Below are 20,789 nucleotides of genomic sequence, written 5' to 3' on the forward strand. Positions count from 1 at the left end.
TGTGAGATCTGGGGAAGTTAGCACAAATGGTGAGCGCATTAAGGACGCATCCCCTCGCTTAGGACTTATTTTAAAGGCTTCCTTGTCCACTTTTATTAAATTAAAGTTAAACAAAACAAGGTGATTACCCCCGCAGGGGTTCTTTGGCATCTCTTGCACAGGAACACATGCACATCCAGCCTCCTGGCTTTGCATTCAGAGCACCGCTGCTCCAGCCTCAGGCCACTGTCTGTTCCTGCAGACAGTCTCGGCCTCCTGTTAACCTGCACACTTGCTTTTTCCAACCCGCTGGACTCCACTCTGACTCGTCAGTGGAGTTTTGTTGTCTCCCAGGTGGAGCCCTGAACACTAGCCAGCACACTTCCCATAAGTGCAGTGCACAGGTGTACCATCATTAGGTGCTGGCCACTTCTAAACAATGGACCCAGGAATGGAGATTTCATCCCTCCCAATTCTCTTAGAAATCTCCCAGTACCAGGATCCCATGCCAAATCCAGAAATCCTGGGAAGAGCCACAAAGTCAGCTCTTTCCCAGTACAAGAACTTGCCTCCTGGAACCGCTCAGCCCCTCTGGCTGAGAGTCATGGGTGACTACAACCCCCAGTTCTACCTTGGGATTGCCACACAATAACACAATATATATATATATATTTATATATATACAAAACACAGCAGTATGAAGCAGATGTCACCGATGTGACATCTGTGTGCATCCATGTCCAAACTGCAATTACCGGATTCCATGTCACTCTATGGGGTATTGGATGTAAAAGGATATCTGTCCGTTTACATCAGATTACCCCTGATCCAGCATGATCAGGTCCGGCAAAACGGATCTCTGATCCGGTGATTTTTCCAGACCTGGCTGGAGTCAGGAGTCACCTGGATGCCCGTCCATTTACACACAGATGCCCATAGAGTTACATTGGGCATCCAATAGAGTCCACCTGAAAAACTGACAGACAGACCCGAACAGACTGCCTGTGTGAAAGGGGCCTAGCAGTTTTTTCCTTTTGTAAGGTCAGTCAGTGGGGCCGCATGAGTTGCAAAGTTCGGGATTAATCTAACCTGTTTCTTGTTTGTTGGACTTGCCCATTCTTAGATGACTTCTGTTTTGTTTAATTGAGGTTTAATGATTCCACAACCAATATTTTCGCCCAAGTACTTGGCTTTCTCTAAACCAGGGATGTCCAAACTCCAGCCCTCCAGCTGTGGTGAAAATACAAATCCCATGAAGCATCTCTCTTCGGGAGTCATGTCTGTGGCTGTGAGAATCTTGCAAAGCCTCATGGGATTCGTAGTTCCACCACAGCTGGAGGGCCGCAGTTTGGACATCCCTGCTCTAAACCAATGGCATACTTTTTTGGGGATTTGCAGTAAAACCTGCTTTACAGAGAGCATCCAGTAACCCTGGAAACAGCTCAAGTGTGATACCCAGTCAGTGTTCTGTATCACTATATCATCCAGGTACGCTGCAACATACTACTGGTGGGGCCTTAGGATACTGACCATGGTCCTCTTGAATGTGTCAAGGGAATTTTATTCCAACTGCCAGCTGGCTGTGGGACTAAAACAATGGGATTGGGCCAGTCACGAGTGGACTCTTTAATGATGCCTAATTCAAGTATTATCATAACTTCATCACTGAAGTTACTGTTTTCTTTCCTACTTGCTTCAGGAATTCAGTAGGGCTTGAGTTTACCATGCACCCCAAGCTTAATATTAATGTCATGTTGTACAACTGACGTCTGACTAGAAAATTCTGAAAAATTGCATTTTTTACAAGGAACTCTCTAGTTTCCTGCTTTTACCAACTAGACAACATATCAGTAATTTTCACTTCAGGAACCTGAGGAGACTCAGGACTCACATGAAAGGCTACTGGGTTGGACTCTGCAGTGAGTGGAAGTTTGCCTTTTCAGGGCTTTAGCACATTTACATGGTATTAATTGTTCAGGCATTCATTACCCCAGTTCAGGAACTTTGTAATTTACTACCCCAACTCTCTCAATCACTTCTAATGGACCCTGCCACTTAGCAAGTAGCTTGCTATCAACAGTGGGAATCAATGTCAGCACCCTGTCGCCAACTGAAAAAGTGTGAAGTTGGGCATCCCTGTTGTATAGTCTGTGTTGGGTTGCTTGCCATACACACCTATTCCCCTGCTAAGTAATGACGCATCGATAGCAAGAGCTTCTCCAGGACACTGCAATGGCTTTACCAACTTGTCACAAACACAATACAAAAATCATGCTCATATGTATGTAAAATGATTATGGTATATTTTCGCCTTACACACCCAGTACCAAAAACCCATGTTCTCCACCCTTCTTCTTTGCTCTGGGGACTTATGCTACAGAACAACCTGATTCCACTGATGTTCGGAATCATGGATAATTCCCATACTGTAATCAATAGCTGGTAATACTGTTATACTGTATACAATGTTACTGCAATGTAATAAGTATGTGTATTTGTGGATAGATAAATAAACAGTTATATACGCAATAATACATGTGTGTTGTCTGTGTATAAAAAGAAACGAAAAAATAAAGTGTAGAAATCCTAATTATCCAGAATATAAAGTAAAATGAGTATGTTTTATTTTGTTGTTAGAGCAGTACATGCTAAAGAATGGATACCCTGCATATACCACATCATGTGCCTGGTTAGGCTATCCAGATGAACAGCTAAAAAAGGTTTGGATTAATGATATTAATGATATGGGAAAAATCTATTTGTTCCTTACATTGTGTGTATATCTTTTGCTCTCTTTAGTGTGGTCATTGTAGAATGACTTAAAGGAGAACTATGAGGTGAGTGCTTTTCACTCACCTCATAGTTCTAGCCGACCTGTGACAATGAGACTGTCACAGGTCGGCTCAGTAGATCGGGAAGTGAGCGAACACATACTGGTGTTCGCTCACTTCTCGATCCTGTCACGGCTCTTTGCCGTGACAGGGGAGGGGCTAGATTCCTCCTTCCCGATCCACCAGCGCTGACTGGCGGAACGGACGGGGGAGGGGGCGGGTACAGCTGGCTCTGCCTCTAGATAGGCAGAGCCAGCTGTCAGTCACGCAGCTGGGCGGATTTCAACATCGATGTGGCGTCTCAGTATACCGCGAGCTATAGCTCGCGGTATACTGAGCTTAGGGTGACGGGAGGACGCTAGTTTGTGTGCTCCCGTTACCCTAAGGAGAACTATAGGGAAAAGCCCTGACCCCATAGTTCTCCTTTAAATGCAAAACCCCATGGCATCCCTAAAGTAACGTTTGAATTAAAAGAGAACTATGGGGTAACCTTTTTATCCCATAGTCCTCTTTATGGTCACGGGAGGACATATACTAATGTCTTCTTGTGACCCAAAGCTCAGTAAATAGCGGGCTATTGCCCACTATATACTGACAGCGCCGCAGCCGGGACAGATCCCGACAATACTGTCAAGATTGACAGCGGGCTCTGCCTATCGAGAGGCAGACCCAGCTGTGCCCGCCCCTGCCCGTCCGTTCCTACAGTCAGCGCTGGAGGATCGTAGAGGGGAGGGGGGGGATCCCTGCGGAAAAGCTGTGACTGACAAGCACAGCTCTCTGTAGTGAGATGATCGGGAAGTGAGCGAGCGACGGTATGTGTTCGCTCACTTCCCAGTCAATAGAGTCAGTTTCAAGGTCACACTTCAGCTCTAACTATGAGGATGATTGTAAATCACTTACCTCATTGTTCTCCTTTAAGGGAAATAAGAGATTTCCCTAGCTGATTATGTTGATTAACAATCCACTTCACTGGCTGTTCGCCCAACTTACTCCTGTATTCCTCTTCACCAGGATTCGGCCCACCTCTAGAGAATGGTTCTGCTTTAAGCTGAATGAGCAGCCCATCTTCCATATGTGTAAATAGAACACACTGGTCTGTTAAAATAAGCTGCAACTCCCTCCCCTTTAGTTTAAACATTGACATGTGAAACATGTTCACTGGGACTGTAAAAATCCTTTTTTAATGGATAAAAAAAAATGCTAATATACTATATACACTGAGTGGCCAGTTTATTATGACCACCTGATGTTTGTAGGCAAATTAGCTATAAGTAGCTATAATTTCGCGCTGAAGTTGCTAGAGGGCCAGACCATTATAAATAGTCAGCTAATAGTCAATGTTAGGGCAGAACGGAGAGTGGCAAGACTGGTACAAGACAACAGAAGGGCAACAGTGCAGTGTCAGATTCCTCGCATCACTTTTCAACATCTCGTGGAGTCACGAGGCGGCCCAACGAAGTAGATCTTTAATTATAGGGCATGTCAACATACAACCACATTATTCATTTATTTCTTTCATAGCACTGGTTGTATTCTTCTAACATTTGTTGTTATATTCTAGCTGTGTTCAGATGCACTAAAGGAAGGATGGACAAGGTAATTTTAAAATATTGAAAATGTAGCTGTATTAATCTGTATTTTATACATTACAATTATAAAAACTTTGTGAGCCTGCCAGTACACAGCTACAATCATTTTGTATATTGTGCAATAATGCATATGATGCTGTGTGTACAGTGCTGATATATGGCATAGTATTGTATATTGATTTATATCAGTTCAGGTCCAATAAAAGCCCAACTCCAGCCAAACCCATTGTTCTTTGGGTTTGGATAGAGTAGAGAAGGGTTAAATCCCCTGTTAGGTTTTAATTACAGTGTCCCAATTGAGAACAGGAAGAGTAAGGTTAGCTCCCCAGCAATAAAATCCTGAAACAGATTTCACTCTATACTAAAAATGCTGTTTTATTGCTAATTAAAGCTCTGTTAGAGAGAATTCCCTTTTCTTTCTGTTGTGGTGACAGGGGGACAGGATGTCTGAAGTGTGCACTGCAAAGATGATATGAAAACCTGAAAGAGGTTGAAACCATTCCCCACTCTATCTGAAAGAAAAAAGGGTTTGTCTGGAGTTGGGCTTACTATGGGTATACAGTTATGCACACATGCGATGGAAAATTAAAGAGGGATTAAAATCCCTTTTTTTTCCCCCATTTTTTTTGTTTGTTTAATGTTAGATAGAGTAATCCTTTGAAAGTGAGGGAAATTCTTAGTTGTCACCAGGGTCACCAGAACAAGGTCCCCAATGGAAGATTTCCTATTCATTCCTGTTTTGGTGACAGTTTAAAATTTTAGATTTTAATTTATGCTCCGTAATAACAGTCACAAGGACGAATAGAGAGGGTGAATCTCACTAATGTGGACACAGACAGCAATTAAAACCTGACAGTGGTACTGATCCCTCGCCTCTCTATCCAAAACTGAAAAAAAAAATGTTGGCTTTAGTTTTATTTTAAGTAAACTAACACAAGCATGCAGAAAACATAAACTCCTTTTCAACAAACGTTGAGGGCATTTAACTCAAGTTCCCAGGTTTGCTGAGCAACACCTATAGTGATACTAAAGGGCTGATTTATTATTGTATAGCTGGGCAGATGCTGTACGTGTGGCCATGGCACCACTAGATGCTATTAATGAGCATAGGAATCGTCTTTGCTCCTCAGTGCCATCTATGGGCGCTAGTGCCATGCTAATGGCATCCGCCCAGCTTGAAGTAACTGATATCAAATGCTACAGTAATTTTATATTTATTCTCTGTGTTGTTTATTTTTCCTTTTTAGATTTAAAGTGAAAGTAGGGGCAGATTTACAAGATGATACTAGAAGGTGTAAACTTATTAGAGACATGATTGGACCTGACAATAAACTGGTAAGTACCTAATATGTTCAAAAACACTGTCAATGTAGATCTTCAGCGCTCATAACACAAAGTGACCAGTACATATGCATGGAATATACAGTATGTGATTATAAGATTCCACCAGGGATAGCTGCTCTCAAAAGAAGGGTTGGGATATCTTCCATAGACATGCAAGAAAATAAAATAGAGAAGAAAGCGCCTCTCCCTCGTGTGTTAACGTTTCATAAAATAAAATCTAGTTGTACTCACATTTTCCATAAAAGCTTGTGCACTGACAGCTCAGTCAGTTGTCAGTGCAGCTGTCAGTGCACAAGCAGGTGTATCCAGCCTGATGGGTTGCGCAGTTATGTACATGGATTGTTATCTTCACTGTTGAGGTCCATAGTTATGCTTCTCAGTGAGAGATGATAAATTTGATGCATGTTGCTTTTATGTGAGTACAACTACGTTCATTATTTATTAAAGATTTTATTGTTTGACACGTAAACACACGCGGAAAAAGCGCTTTCTTAACTATTTTCTTTCCTTGCAAGTACGTAATATGTATTTTACCCATTTACATAATGATCATATATTGCTCATATATTGTACACTACTGTATAACATAACAAGAACCAGTCATTGAAGCATATCGTTTTCTGATACTGAAAGGTACAACTGACTTTAATGCAAGTGTATGGCTGCCATTGCTGATTTCTCCTCCTGCTAGCTACCTGGCTGTTATACCATTTCAATATTTATTAGTTACTAATCAAGAACAAACATGAAGGTCAGGAGTGCTGACTTCACTGGATGCATACGTGTTTCAGGTCACTGACTCACAAAGTACTTAAGCCAGAGATAGATAGCAACTACCATTTTCAGAAGGAGGTTAACAATGGCAAGCTACATATTTGTCCCAGAACAGGCTCCCTTTCAATAGATATCTCTCATGAGTTTCTGATCCAAATATTAACCCAAACGGTCTCCTTTCCATGACTTCCTAGTGTTACTGGGACCAAGAGTTGTCATTTTATATTTGATTCAGTTTGGTGAAACTTCCTATTGCAATGCAAACATGAATTTCGGACAGTTCAAGAGTGATTCAAGAGTTCAAGAGTGATTTCCAGCAACAAATAAAATCAGGGAAATGCTAGTGCTATTCAAGAACTGCTGCACAATGGTACATTCCGGTAATACCTGAACAAGAAACATTTATGACAACATGCTTACTGGGAGCCCAGGCTACCTGCTTAGTACTCCAATGTTTCATCCAGGCATTGCTCTATTGTAAAGGGATGTCCCATACCCTTTTCTTGGTAATCTGGAAGTTTAAAAACCCCTTGTTTGATGCAAGAGAGGTATTCCCAAACATACCCCCTGCCAGCTTCTTACTTTCTTCTACATATAGAATGACTTTTGTCAAAAAGTCAGTACTAAAAGGTTTTGAACTGTAGTGTTGCCTCTTGGGGTAAATGTATTAAGATCATATGAATGATGACCACGTATGAAAGTTGTGTCAGCTTAGGATCTCAAAATAAGGTGCTGTTGTGTAACAAGAGACACTCTGAGCTGAACTGAAGCAGAACTTGGAATGTTCGTTCGACTTCCCAATCGTTAATGGGGTCAAATCAACTATCGATTTCGACCACAGTGACGATAAAATTCGAAGGAGCATGTTGGAATTTTTTTATCGATCAAACACATTTCTAAAAGTGAATGTGGTTTTCGTTCAGAAACCCCATTCATTCCAAAATCGATTAAATAAAAACAAAAATTAAATTTCGAACGACAATCGGCAAGTTTCTGATGCGAGTATTAAAAGTTCTGACGGGATTTTTCATACAAATGTTCCTGCAAAAATCTAACCATGTATAAATCTCCAACGTGCCCCAGAGCATTTACCGTAACCTGAATAATACGGTAGACTTACCCACTGGTGTGCACTTCAGTGATGAAAGGTCCGTGTTCCGCCTCGTCACCCTGTCCGCTGCCACTGCCTCCTTCTCTCAGCCTTCTTCTAAGTCCAGTGTCCTTCTTCTTTAGCCATTGGTGGTCAGTGATGATCTAACTCCTGCACACAGTAGGATGCCAGGGATGGGCCGGGAGCATACACTATACAACAATGAAAACATTTGACGGAGGGGAGGCAAAACAGTTTTGGCAGAAAAAAGTTTTAAAGTCTCTTCTACTAAACGGCTGTACCTGCGTTAAAATTTTCGCTTTAAGTTTAGTTCCTCTTTAACCATTCCAGACCCACTCCATAATTACAGTAGATTCCAAATACCATTCGCACTTACAGCATACAAGTATCTGTGGTGCTTGAGGTAACCGCACGGATGGCGCTGCACAAACACTAACATTAAATACAAAGATATCACCAGCACACACTTGGAAATTCACATATCAATAATGCATTGATATATTTTATTTTGTGAAGAATTTCACACCATGAAGTTCTGGGTCCTCACAGGGATCCTTCATCAGAGCGACATATTATGGATGGATTTATATCCAAGGTGATATCTTTGTATCCACTCCATAATTAGACATGCTAAATGTACAAGTTCATGATGAATATGAATGATCTTTTTTAGATGCTTGATGCAAACCAGAGGTGGGAAGTGAATGAAGCCATTTCTTGGGTGAAAGAATTAGCTGTTTTCAAACCTCTCTGGATTGAGGAACCCACATCCCCCGATGATATACTTGGCCATGCAACAATCTCCAAGGTAAATTTATATCTTCAAATAAAAATGTTGTGTGAATATGTTATTTATACATAGAATTATTTGAACCAACTTAACATTATGGATATATCATCCCAATACATTGGTGAGAAGATTAAAATACACCTGCGATGTACTATAACAAACTAACCTAAGGCTCCTGTAAGCAAGCAGTAACTATAAAGTGCCATATGCACACACCTTTGCCATAACAGTTTACCTCCCCACAGTGCCAATGAAATAACTTAAAAACCTGACTTTTGGCTAAGTTGTGTTTGTTGCTTGAAAGTCCCATTGCCAGGTGTGAGCATAAATGTGTGTGCTGGAAAAGGAGAGCAAGTGTGCCAATGCAAATATTGACTTTCAGAAGCCAGTTTGTGCATGAGAGCTTCAAATGGCTCAAGTTGATGATCTGGGGAGGTAAACTGGCATTCAGAGTCATATAAAAGTATGTGCAGTCAGTACATTTAAGTGTGGCTGGTCACTAGTGATTTTAAAGCCCACACAGCCCTTTGTTCAATTTCTCATGGTGCATTATGATTTCCTGGCATTTAGGCTTAAAATTACATAATTGTCAAACACCTACCCCTTAGTAAAAAACAAAATCAAAAGTAAAATGTAGCTGATTAACATACACACAGTAAGTGAACATAATAGTGATTCTTTTTCAGGCTTTAGCTCAACACGGGATCGGAGTTGCCACAGGAGAGCAAGTATGTTTTCAGTGTTTATTTATATGTATTTATTGCACATTCATGGGATGGCTATATTCCAATCCAATCCACTAGAAAAATCACAACTCTAGTATGAATATTTCTTAATAATTGCACAGCGGTGTAAGAACGTTTATGTCATTGCAGCAGAGAATGAGGAATGCGCACCAATGCACTTTACTTGTTCTCAGATCCTGTTTCTATATGACACATTAGTCATAGAGTTAGGAATGCTATCTCCTCCATACTGACCCTGCAATGGTTAATTTTTGTAGAAGGAGCTGGGCCGCAAATTGTTAGCCAAACAGTGACTGCAGACAGTCAGTATGGATGGGGGAAATCACCCCTGGCAGGTTGTTGTATTCTGACAACTGCCACCAGTGACAGCCGGTCAGGGGAGATTTCCCCCATGCACACTATATTATGAGAAAGAAATGCCATTGTATGGCCTGCTTTATTGTGGTAGCTAATCTATCCTACCTCTAGTGGCAACAAGTCTCTACATTTAATAGAAAAGAAAAATTTCCAAGCATGTAAAAGTGTGAAGGACACATAAATATATACTGTACTTGCTTGCTATAATAATTCAAAATGTGCCCAATGACATTACACTTTGCTTTCCATTTAAATACTGACCTTTACAAGGTTCTTTAATGTTTAACTATCTTATTTATTACAGAACTTTGTGTGTCTTTCAGTTGCGTGTACATGTACACAATGACTAAACTCTTTTTCTTGGTCTATAGTGTCACAACAGAGTAATGTTTAAACAGTTTCTACAAGCCCGTGCTCTCCAGTATCTTCAGATTGACAGCTGCAGATTGGGAAGTGTGAATGAAAACCTCTCTGTCCTTCTCATGGCAAAGAAATACAATAGTAAGACTATAAACGCATTCCAGAAACAGCTGGTTAGAGACGTCATAAAATGTTTAATGACAAATGTTGAATGTTAAACCTACAGGAGTATGGTTTTATTATCCACAATGTTTAGAGTTCAGATTTATCCTCCATTGGTAAGGATTATGGTCATCATCATATGCACATATGTGTTCTAACAACATATTCAACATCACTTCCTAAAAAAAAATCCTAATCATATTAGTGTGAACACTAATTTCTAGTTGTTATTTGTTGACATGTGCATAACTGCATATTCAATTATTAAGTACCAGTAAATACCTCCGTACGTACCGCGCTATATTTAAAATAAATATGTACAAATAAATGCAAAAATCATGTGAATAATAACATAATCCTGTGACTAAATAAGCAGAACTATAATAACCTTCCGTGAAATAACTAGGAATAAACCAAATACTTTATCAGATAACATATTCCATCAATCAATATGAGCTAAATAGTGCTCCTTCATAGAACATAGCCCGTGCAGGGTTTCCCCCACTCCTCCACACTGGTTCACTTCACCAAACTGCAGATAACTTCCCTCCACCAATCCTCGTGACACCCCTATATGGACAGTTGCTCACCTAGCGATTAGACCTTCACACAAATGGTCTAGAAACACACCTCACGCTCTTTGTGCAGATGGTGTCCTCTGTATTTGTAGTGCTCATAAAGAGGGGATAAAGGCAAACAATAATAGTGCACAACGCGGATATACCATATCAAATTTATAAAAAATGTACTCAAATAATACTCAGTTGGGGGAATTTATCAAAACTGGAGCAGACAGAATCTGGAGCATTTGCCCATAGCAACCAATCAGCTTATCTCTTCAGTTTGTCTAGTTAAAAGGGAACTATGGGATAAGTGTTTTTCCCCACAGTTCTCTTTAGAGTCACGGGAGGACATGTACTAGCATCCTCCCGTGACCCAAAGCTCAGTATATCGCGAGCTACAGCTCACAGTATACTGAGACCGCTGCAGCCGGGACAGATCCCGACATTACTGTCGAGATCCACCCAGCTGCGTGAGTGACAGCTGGCTCTGCCTGTCTAGAGGCAGATCCAGCTGTACCCGCCCCTTCCCCGTCCGTTCCTCCAGCCAGCGCTGGAGGATCGGAGCGGGGAGGGGGGGAATCCCTGCGGGGAGTGGTGACAGACGGTCACGGCTCTCTGCAGGAAGATGATCGAGAAGTAAGAGAGCGATGGTATGTGTTCGCTCACTTCCCGATCTATTGAGCCGATGCTTGACAGTTTCAATGTCACACGTCGGCTCGAACTATGAAGATGAGTGATTTTCACTCACCTCATAGTTCTCCTTTAAGCTTTGAAAATGAAAGAGAGAAGCTGATTGGTTGCCATGCACACCTGCTCCAGATTGTGTCTGCTCCAGGTTTGCAAAATTCCCCCCTAGTATGTAAAACCAAATAGCTTGGTCATATATACATCTATGGTGTAGTCCTTTCAGCAGTGATTTGTCTCGGATGCACCACCACTCTGCAAACGTGCTACTGACGTTTCAGATAAGATCGATGCCATATTTAGACATTAACATTTGTATGGATGAGCAAGGCAACATTTACACTAGTTTACATAGAAAAAGCAAGGCAGGGAATACTATTATGGAGGCCACAAGTTGCTATCTAAAACACATCATTCAGAATATTCCATATAGACAATATGCAAGAATTAGAAGAGATTGCACAAAAGAATAAGACTTTGAAAGAGAAGCGGGTAACCTCAGGAGCAGATTGAGGGCCCGAGGTTACAAAGAGAAGCTTCTCATCAAAGCATACAAGAGAGCTAAAGGTCAATGGAAGACAGAAAAAGAAGAAACAAATGAGGAACCATCATACGTCAGAGACACTCCACACATAATTGATATTCTAAGAGATTTTGGTTTCATCAAATACCATCTTAGTTGGTCTCGACGTAGAGGCATTGTACTCTTTGATACCCCATTCTAAAGGCATTAAAGTCATACTGAGGTTCCTGAATGAATTGCAAATGAAAAGACATAAACAAAATGTGTTTGTGTTTGATTTACCTCATTTCATCCGAACCAATAATTGCTTTATGTTTAATGGGTCCCACTACCTCCAGGTGCAGGGATCGCTGATGCACACTACTTGTGCCCTATCATACTCTAACCTGTACCGGGGGGGGTGGGAAATCTTTGCCTGACATGATCTCTCGATGTGCCTACGCCACGTATTATCGTGGTACGGGTACATCAATGACATTGCAATCCTCTGGGAGGGGATGGAAGACAAGTTGAAACGTTTTGTTGATGTGTTGAATGGCAATGAATGGAATCTTACATACGTTTCAGATAAAAGATTCATTCCATTTTTGGACATTAATATTTGTAAGGATGAGCAAGGCAACATTTACACTAGTTTACATAGAAAAAGCACGGCAGGGAATACTATTCGGGAGGCCACAAGTTGCCATGGGAAACAGATCATTCAGAATATTCCATATAGACAATATAAAAGAATTAGAAGAAATTGAACAAAAGAATAAGACTTTGAAAGAGAAGCGGGTAACCTCAGGGGCAGATTGAGGGCCCGAGGTTACAAAGAGATGCTTCTCATCAAAGCATACAAGAGAGCTAAAGGTCAGTGTAGGACAAAAAAGAAGAAACAAATGAGGGCCAAAGATTGGGTGACATTTATCACCACTTATTCTTCATAGCATGAGGACATACAGTGTATACTTAGGAAGTTTTGGTTTTCTCTTAGAGAAGATAAAACTGAAACCCTAACTAGGTATGTGTCAGATTTCCCTAGCATAACATACTAAGAGCGAAAACACTGGGACGTACACTGATGAGTAGCGAATATGATTCTTAGAAACAATCAAAGTGCTGTAAGTATACAGGAACTTTTCCCTGTCAGCATTGTACTTTTTGTAAATATCTTCAAGTAGGTTCGAGAATAACTTTACTGAGTGGACAAGTACATTGCAAAATAATTCTGCCAAGAGACATATCGCTACTCCTTGTTGACAAGCATCGGAATGATCAGAAGTCATATTGTCTCTGTACGGTGGTATACATAATCTCATACCTTTTCTGATATGTAGGGGCTCTGTGCCTCTTCCCTGGTTTTTATATGGTTTTTTAATTGCTGTGTGGGTTTTCACGTGGTATTTTTTGGATAGCAGTGTATTAGTTTTTGGATAGTAGTGTAACGACTCCCGGCGGCTCAACCGTGTGACGTCACACACTCGCCGCGGGGCTCCGCCCCCGGACCGCTGACGTCACGCGGCTCCGCCCCCTCCTCCTCTTAAGCCGCAATAATTCACTAGTCTGGCGTTCCAGCAACCGATGCGGACGCCAGACCTTCACTGGCCTCTGAGCAGAGCTAACCTCTGTACTCTACCTCTCCTCTCAGGACCCTCGCTCCCCTCGCAACAAGGCAGATTGCACGGCGTTCACGGCAGCCTCTTCATCCACTCGAGGGCTCCCCGTTCCAAGGGGAGGATCGACTTATCTAGACAGCTAACTGCAAGTATAGGGTGTAACCCGCCACTGCCACCCAGTGGTTGAACAAAGGCAGTGCTCATTGTGTTTACATTGACTGAGAACTGAGACTGTATTGCTTTTTCACTGACTCTGATACTTATACCAGCAATACTGAATTGTGAAGGAACAGCTTGTGATTGTGGTTATCGTACCTATTGCTACTCTAACCAGTCTGCTCGCCAGGGGTAGTGAAGTGTACTCACCTGATCGATAACCTTCTATAGGAACTTACTTAACTGTTGATATCATTTCATAAAGTATACTACACCACCTAATTCTACCTGCTAGTAGTAACCAACTGCTAAAGAACACCATAAACTCAAGTAAGGCAGGCTAGTTACTAAGGGGCAGGCAGGTAACCCTCTTCTTGGGAGATTGGTGCAATGATGCTCAGAACTTAGTGGCGAGATTCATTGCTGCACAACACCCTTGGTCGTGGGTCTGTATCGCGGAACGGGGTTCCGCAGCTGAGCTCCATAGCCTCCCTTAGTTAAGGGTGTTATAAGTAGTGTATGTTTTTGATTCTCTATTTATAATAAAGTTTTCAACAATAGTAATTATATATATATGCTGGTTGAACCTTTATCTGGGGCTCCACAAGGGGTCACACCACCTTTTAAGGAGGTCATTTTGTTCCTCGTTTCGTAGCCTGTCAAGCTGGTTGGGGTCCCCTTGTGGAACTACTATGTTTTTAGATAGTAATATTAATATTTTATTGCTGAGGGGACTTTTGCATTAGAGACATTTAGACCTCCATATCTATGTATCTAGGTTTAGGCCATATATGTGGGAAACGGAGAAATGCTTTCATCTGATGTTATTGTTACAGTCGCAGGGTTTGCACTGTCTGACCCTATTAATCCGAGCCCCAGGAAAATCTGAAAAGCCATAATACAGCTAAATGTACAGTGAAATACCTTAATATATCCAGCCTGTCTGAGTACCTGAATTCTCAAGTGATATCATCCTCCTGTAATCTCCTGAACCATAATGCTCAGACAGAGAGGTGGGGCACCACGCTGAGCCAGTAAAGGTTCTGTTGCTTTGTACAGCGCTGCCACTAAAGCACTGTGAACACGCTTACAGGAGAGGAGATCATGAGGATGAACTCATCAGTGTACTGCCTAATCATTTCCCAAGCAGGCTGGGGAAAGATTGGTAATTAAGAAATCAAGCTAAACTTTAATGGATAAACGTGAAGCCACTGACCTGGGTTGTCTGGCAGGGCTGCCTGCATCACGAGACTGAGTAAACAGAATTATAAATATCTTGGCAGTTGAAATGATTCATACACATGTATTTTGCCTGGCTTCCAGCTTAAGGCACTGAAAGCGTTTACTTATGTTTCTCCATAATGATGTAAGGCAGGGGTAGGCAAACTCTGGCCCTCCAGCTGGGGTGAAACTACAATTCCCATGAGGCATTGCAAAACTCCGAAAACCACAGGCATGGCTCGCAGAGGCATGATGGGATTTGCATTTTCACCACAGTTGGAGGGCCGAAGTTTGCCTACCCCGATATAATGGATATTCCTGCTGCACTGTATAACTGGAGTGACTTAAAGGTCCAGATCAATGTAATGTTTCCTGGAAAACTACCAAGCCCCTTAAAAACTGCAACGTGCCACTTTTGCTTGTAGACAAAAGAAACAAGAACCATCTTGCTATCTAATAATCAGCCTGTGTAAGTCTGGCAGTAAAATGTAATCAATATGTATCAATTGTGTTTGCTTTAGTTCCTGTTTGCCCTCATGCTGGTGGAGTCGGTCTTTGTGAACTGGTACAGCATTTGATTATCTTTGACTACATTTCAGTATCGGGAAGCCTAGAAAACAGGTTGGTTAATTTAATGTTATGTTCAGTCTTCAATAAATAATGCAGAGCTTAAATAAGATGTGAAGGTTTCTTGCTGTACCGTTGAAAGTCAAGGCACCAGAAAAAAACATAGTTCACTAAAGCAAAGCCTGGCATGTGCAATAAAAACCATAAAGCCCAATTCAGTGCTCATTTTTCTAACGCACCCCCAGCAGCTTAAAAAAAGTTCAGGTCTGGTTGTAGGACCTACCTCCTCTCTTACATTGTCTCCAACAATTGATTTACATATACAATGAATGTTCATTCTTTTCCATTTTTCTTTCTCCATATCCCTGAGGGGTTTATCCATATACTAGTTTGAGTCTGCACACATGTTCGTATTTTTGCTGATTTCTATGTACTTTTTCTATATTCTTTTTAATGTTATTGTTGATGGCTTGTTTGTTGCTGGCTTCCTTTTGTGTGTAGACTTGACTCTGGTCCATCTTTTATATGAGATTTTGTTAGTGGGAATGGTGATGGACCCATAAAAGAAAGTCAGTCTAGCAATATCTAGCTAAAGATAAAGGCCAGGAATAGCCAAAACGCAGCTAGTGTTGATGTCTTTTTTTTATCTGACATGCTGTAATAAAAGCTTAAAGAGCAGGTCAAGTTTGGATGCTGGCTTTTTTTGGGACCCCCTGGAACATCAGCAGTGATTGACTGGATTGATTCTATTCATAACTCACAGTGTTTACCCCTGTGCAGCAGACTACTGGAACATATCAAACAGAGATGGCAGAAGCAATTAACATTATGAACTCTGAGAAACTTCGAAACGGCAAAGAGCTTGGGAGCACTTGCACTGGTCAGAGCTGAAGCTGAGCCCTATAGACAAAGGCAGCACATACAATTACTACTGTTTAGCTAAGCATAGACCTAAAGTAAAATCTCTGGCTTACATTTGGTGTATTTCCTATAAAAGAAAAAAGTAAACAGCTGGTGCTTTGTTTAATACCTGTGAGGCATTTTGCCTATGTCTTTGGAGTTCAGCTACCCACACAGCACATCAGCTATGAATTTCCAACTACTGTGAAAAATATGTCTCATAAATAATGCTTTTGACATGCCTTCCAACACAAAAAAATATGTTATCATATAGGAAAGTTAAGAGAAACTGTGCTGGGCCTCTTTCACATGGGCAGCGTTCCATTCCGATCTGAGCTGTACAGAACGGATGTTACTCTTGAGGAGAACCTGAAGTAACCAGATCCATATTAGGTCTATGGGGAGTTGGATGCAAGCAGACATGTGTCCATTTACATCTGATTACCTCCAATTAGTCTTGTTCAGGTCCACCAAAACAAAACTTTGTTCTGTTTTTTTTTTTTTGCAGATCTAGAAGGACTTCGGTAAGTGCATGTAAATGGATGCACGTCCGCTTACAGCCCATAGACTAAAACTGGCCATGCACCTATAGATTATCTGCAGACTTTCTATGGTCAGATGGAAAAAGTGCAACAGATTCCTCCATCTACGCTAAACTGTGCGGCTGGAGGAATATCCCACTGGGCCAAGCTTCAGTATCTTGCTAGTCGGCCCCGCTGGCTCTCAAAATACCTGAACAATGCCTGCATCCAATCAGATTGTTCAGGGATTTTGACAGCAAGATACTGAAGCTTGGCCCAGTGGGATATTCCTCCAGCCGCACAGTTTAGCGTAGATGGAGGAATCTGTTGCACTTTTTCCATCTGACCATAGAAAATCTGCAGATAATCTATAGGTGTATGGCCAGCTTAACATTGTGCTTCTGATCAGGTGCGCCTGAAAAACTGACAAATGGACCTAATGAGAATGGCATGTGAAAGGGGCCTAAGAATATGTCTCTAGTTGTGGTTCTGCTAAATTAAGCAGAAACACTTTTTACCTTACATCACAGTTTGAACTTAAATATTTCAGAAGACCTAACTAAAAAGTATAGTAACTCATAGCAATCAAGACAGGCATCGAATTATGGTAGTCAGATGACCAGATGGAACAGGGCTGATTGCAATAAACCCAAGCAAATTCTGTGCTCTAATCTTGGGTGAAGTGCTCAGCCTCCTTGTTTGCCCCTAAACCTGGGTGACCTAAGATTAAAGTGGATGCTATGTAAATACAGGCGAGATCATTGAGATTTGTATTTTCCTTATCATCTTATTTGTGGTTAATCTGAATACAGTCAAGGTTATTGCCCCCAAGACTACATTGGGTAACTTCCTATTCAAATAGGAACTTGCCTAAAAATCTATGGGGGGATTTATCAAAACTGGAGCAGACAAAACCTGGAGCAATTGCCTATGACGACAAATCAGCTTCTCTCTTCAGTTTGTTCAGTTAAGCTTTAAAAATGAAAGGTGGATGCTGACTGGTTACCATGCAAAGCTGCTCCAGATTTTGTCTCCTCCAGTTTTGATAAATTCCCCTCTATGTATATTGCTGTTTTAAGTCGAAATGTTATTAATATGTAAATTTTCACAACAAGGCTATACATTTCCCAGGATCATGTGATGAACAATAAGTCACCTCTGTCTGTTGGTTTCAGGATGTGTGAGTATGTGGATCATCTCCATGAGCATTTTAAGTATCCAGTGGCTATTCAGAAAGCATCTTATATGCCTCCAAAGGTAACAGCTAATGTATCTTCTTTAAGAATATTGGCTCTTGAATTGCAGCTCCAGGGAAAAAAATATATAATACAACTGAGAACATAAAGAACAAAAAACATAATGGCATGTAAAAGCCCTTGCTGTCATTGTTGAAAATACAAACTATATGTGGAGATAAGAGTAGGACTTTGCACATAAGCCTTCCATAAGCTTTCCACATTGATTTGATGGGCAAATTATCAGGCATTAATGGAGTTAAACTTTAAGTAGAACTTTAGCCAAAACATTTTAGTTTGGATAGAATAGGAAAGGTTAAGAATCTATAACAGGTATTTTTGTTTTTGTATCTCCAGTGATAGGAATTATCTATAATTCCTGTCCCAGAGGTCACAGCTCTGGGACAGCAAGTGAAAGGAAATCTCTTCAAAGTGTACACATTCATCAATAAGATTACTGTTATTAGTTCAGTGGAGAAGGGTTATGACCCATCAGGTTTATATTGCTGCATGAATTCCTATTTGGGAGATTCCAGTCACTTTCTGTCTTACAGACAAGGGTCAAATTGATGGAAGCTGGGAGAAAATCTACCCAGAAGGGATCAAGGTAGCAATAAAAAAAAAAACTGATTGACTTTATAAATCTTCTGCACTTTTCCAACGGAAATGCATACTCAAGGAATATGTAAGCTTTCATCTCTGTTCGAAAAACAGGATTTTTGTACTATACAAATGCTTTTCTTGGTGTCCATAAAGGGACACGGGAATTCTTAGAATGTAAAAGCATTCTGACAGAACCAGTAAAGTCCAGCATGTGTCGGATGTAGCAGGGAAGTGGGAAAAGAGGTTAGTGAGCTTTGCTTCAGAGGTGTTCTGTAAAGAACCCCCTACATTTCAGATGCAAGTGAACCTAAGTACTGTGGATTATTTACATATGCAGAGAAGCATCCTTTCTGGGTTAGTGATAGTAGAGACATCCAAAGCAGTTTCAGGAAATCAGCAAACACTTATGTGACTGAGGTCTGTGCCAGCAAAGAGCCTCTTCACCTTAAGCTTCTGTAAAGGTTCTTTAGCCATAACGCTTGCATCTTCCCACCTCCATTTTTCATAAATGCTGCAAGAGGTAATGAGGAAGCAGCAGCTGCATGAGATAACTTCTCATCCAGATGTGACATGGGAATGGATTAGGGAATACGGTCTTTGATTTTTCAGAGACTTCTAGGAGTTAACATGTCTGGCACTAATCTACCAGTTCTTGTTGGCTGACTGGGGAGACTTCCAGGATTTAACATGTCTGGCATTAATCTACCAGTTCTTGTCGGCTGACTGGAGAGACTTCCAGGGTTTAACATGTCTGGCACTAATCTACCAGGGCTTGTCGGCTGACTGGAGAGACTTCCAGGGTTTAACATGTCTGGCACTAATCTACCAGGGCTTGTCGGCTGACTGGAGAGACTTCCAGGGTTTAACATGTCTGGCACTAATCTACCAGGGCTTGTCGGCTGACTGGAGACTTCCAGGATTTAACATGTCTGGCACTAAACTACCCTGTTCTTGTTGGCTGAATGGAGAGACTTCCAGGATTTAACATGTTTGGCACAGTGCTGGTTAGCTGACTGGAGAAACTTCCAGGGTTTAACATGTCTGGCACTAATCTACCAGTTCTTGTTGGCTGACTGGAGAGACCTCCAGGATTTAGCATGTCTGGCACTAATCTACCAGTGCGTGTTGGCTGACTGGAGAGACTTCCAGGATTTAACATGTCTGGCACTAATCTACCAGTGCTTGTTGGCTGACTGTAGACTTCCAGGATTTAACATGTTTGGCACAGTGCTTGTTGGCTGACTGGAGAAACTTCCAGGGTTTAACATGTCTGGCACTAATCTACCAGTTCTTGTTGGCTGACTGGAGAGACCTCCAGGATTTAGCATGTCTGGCACTAATCTACCAGTGCGTGTTGGCTGACTGGACCGACTTCCAGGATTTTACATGTCTGTCATAAATTTAAATCTACCAAACAGAAAACAGCAGAGCTTAAGAAGACACATCCACGGTCCTGAGGACAATAGCAAAAAAATGAGGCATGCTGCTTGTGGACCGGGTTATCCTGTGCTGGCTAACGTTTTGTTTTTGTTGCCAGTGTCTATTTCTCCTATAGGCGGCAGTATAACCCAACAGTCTAAGAAAAACGGTGTCCCTCAGTGGACAAGAAAGAAATGCTATTTACCTGGCTGTCTCAATCTAAAGAAAGGAGAAATTGCAGCACACCAGTCCCAGCATTAACAGACCATTTTATTGATTACAATGATAAAAACACACCCCTGCCTAAACTCTGACATATTGAAGCCATTGACAAGGCCCTCATTGTAGTGGTAGAATACAATTTGGGGTTGTTTTACTTCTGGAGATATCAGCTCTGAGTAAGTTACACTTTCGTATTGGTCCGTCTTACCAGATCCATAACCGATACAAGACGTAAAACAAACAAAAAAGTCTACTTCTCGACCAATTAAAAACAGTACAAAAAGAAACAGTACAGAAAAAGCGCTGACTGTGATCAAAGTAATCGTTGGGTTTGACAGCGTAAACCCCATAGGAATTAAGCACATCCGTCAGGGCACATAGCAGCTTCTAAACTCAAGTATCGTATAGACTTCAGATGACAGGATTTAACCCTGTGTGGTCTTGATATCACATAAATACAGGTTAGTAGCTCAGGATTTGCAACTTAGTTTCATTTGTATCTGCCTGTTCGGCAACATGTAACAGTATCTC

At 41.4% G+C, this 20,789-nt stretch overlaps 1 protein-coding gene across 1 annotated transcript in view; it reads left to right on the plus strand.

Moving 5' to 3' along the window:
* Positions 1 to 20,789, plus strand: part of ENOSF1 (enolase superfamily member 1) — a 36,507-nt gene that overhangs the window by 14,160 nt on the left and 1,558 nt on the right. Inside the window, exons 8-15 of the mRNA XM_018568758.1 lie at positions 2,617 to 2,699; positions 4,372 to 4,406; positions 5,647 to 5,734; positions 8,302 to 8,436; positions 9,105 to 9,146; positions 9,893 to 10,022; positions 15,313 to 15,412; positions 17,955 to 18,036. Coding sequence (XP_018424260.1) covers positions 2,617 to 2,699; positions 4,372 to 4,406; positions 5,647 to 5,734; positions 8,302 to 8,436; positions 9,105 to 9,146; positions 9,893 to 10,022; positions 15,313 to 15,412; positions 17,955 to 18,036 — 695 coding nt within the window. The remainder of the gene's footprint in view (positions 1 to 2,616; positions 2,700 to 4,371; positions 4,407 to 5,646; positions 5,735 to 8,301; positions 8,437 to 9,104; positions 9,147 to 9,892; positions 10,023 to 15,312; positions 15,413 to 17,954; positions 18,037 to 20,789) is intronic.

The sequence above is a fragment of the Nanorana parkeri genome, unplaced genomic scaffold (genome assembly GCF_000935625.1).
Source record: "Nanorana parkeri isolate BGI_ZX_2015 unplaced genomic scaffold, ASM93562v1 scaffold1240, whole genome shotgun sequence".
Lineage (NCBI taxonomy): Eukaryota > Metazoa > Chordata > Amphibia > Anura > Dicroglossidae > Nanorana > Nanorana parkeri.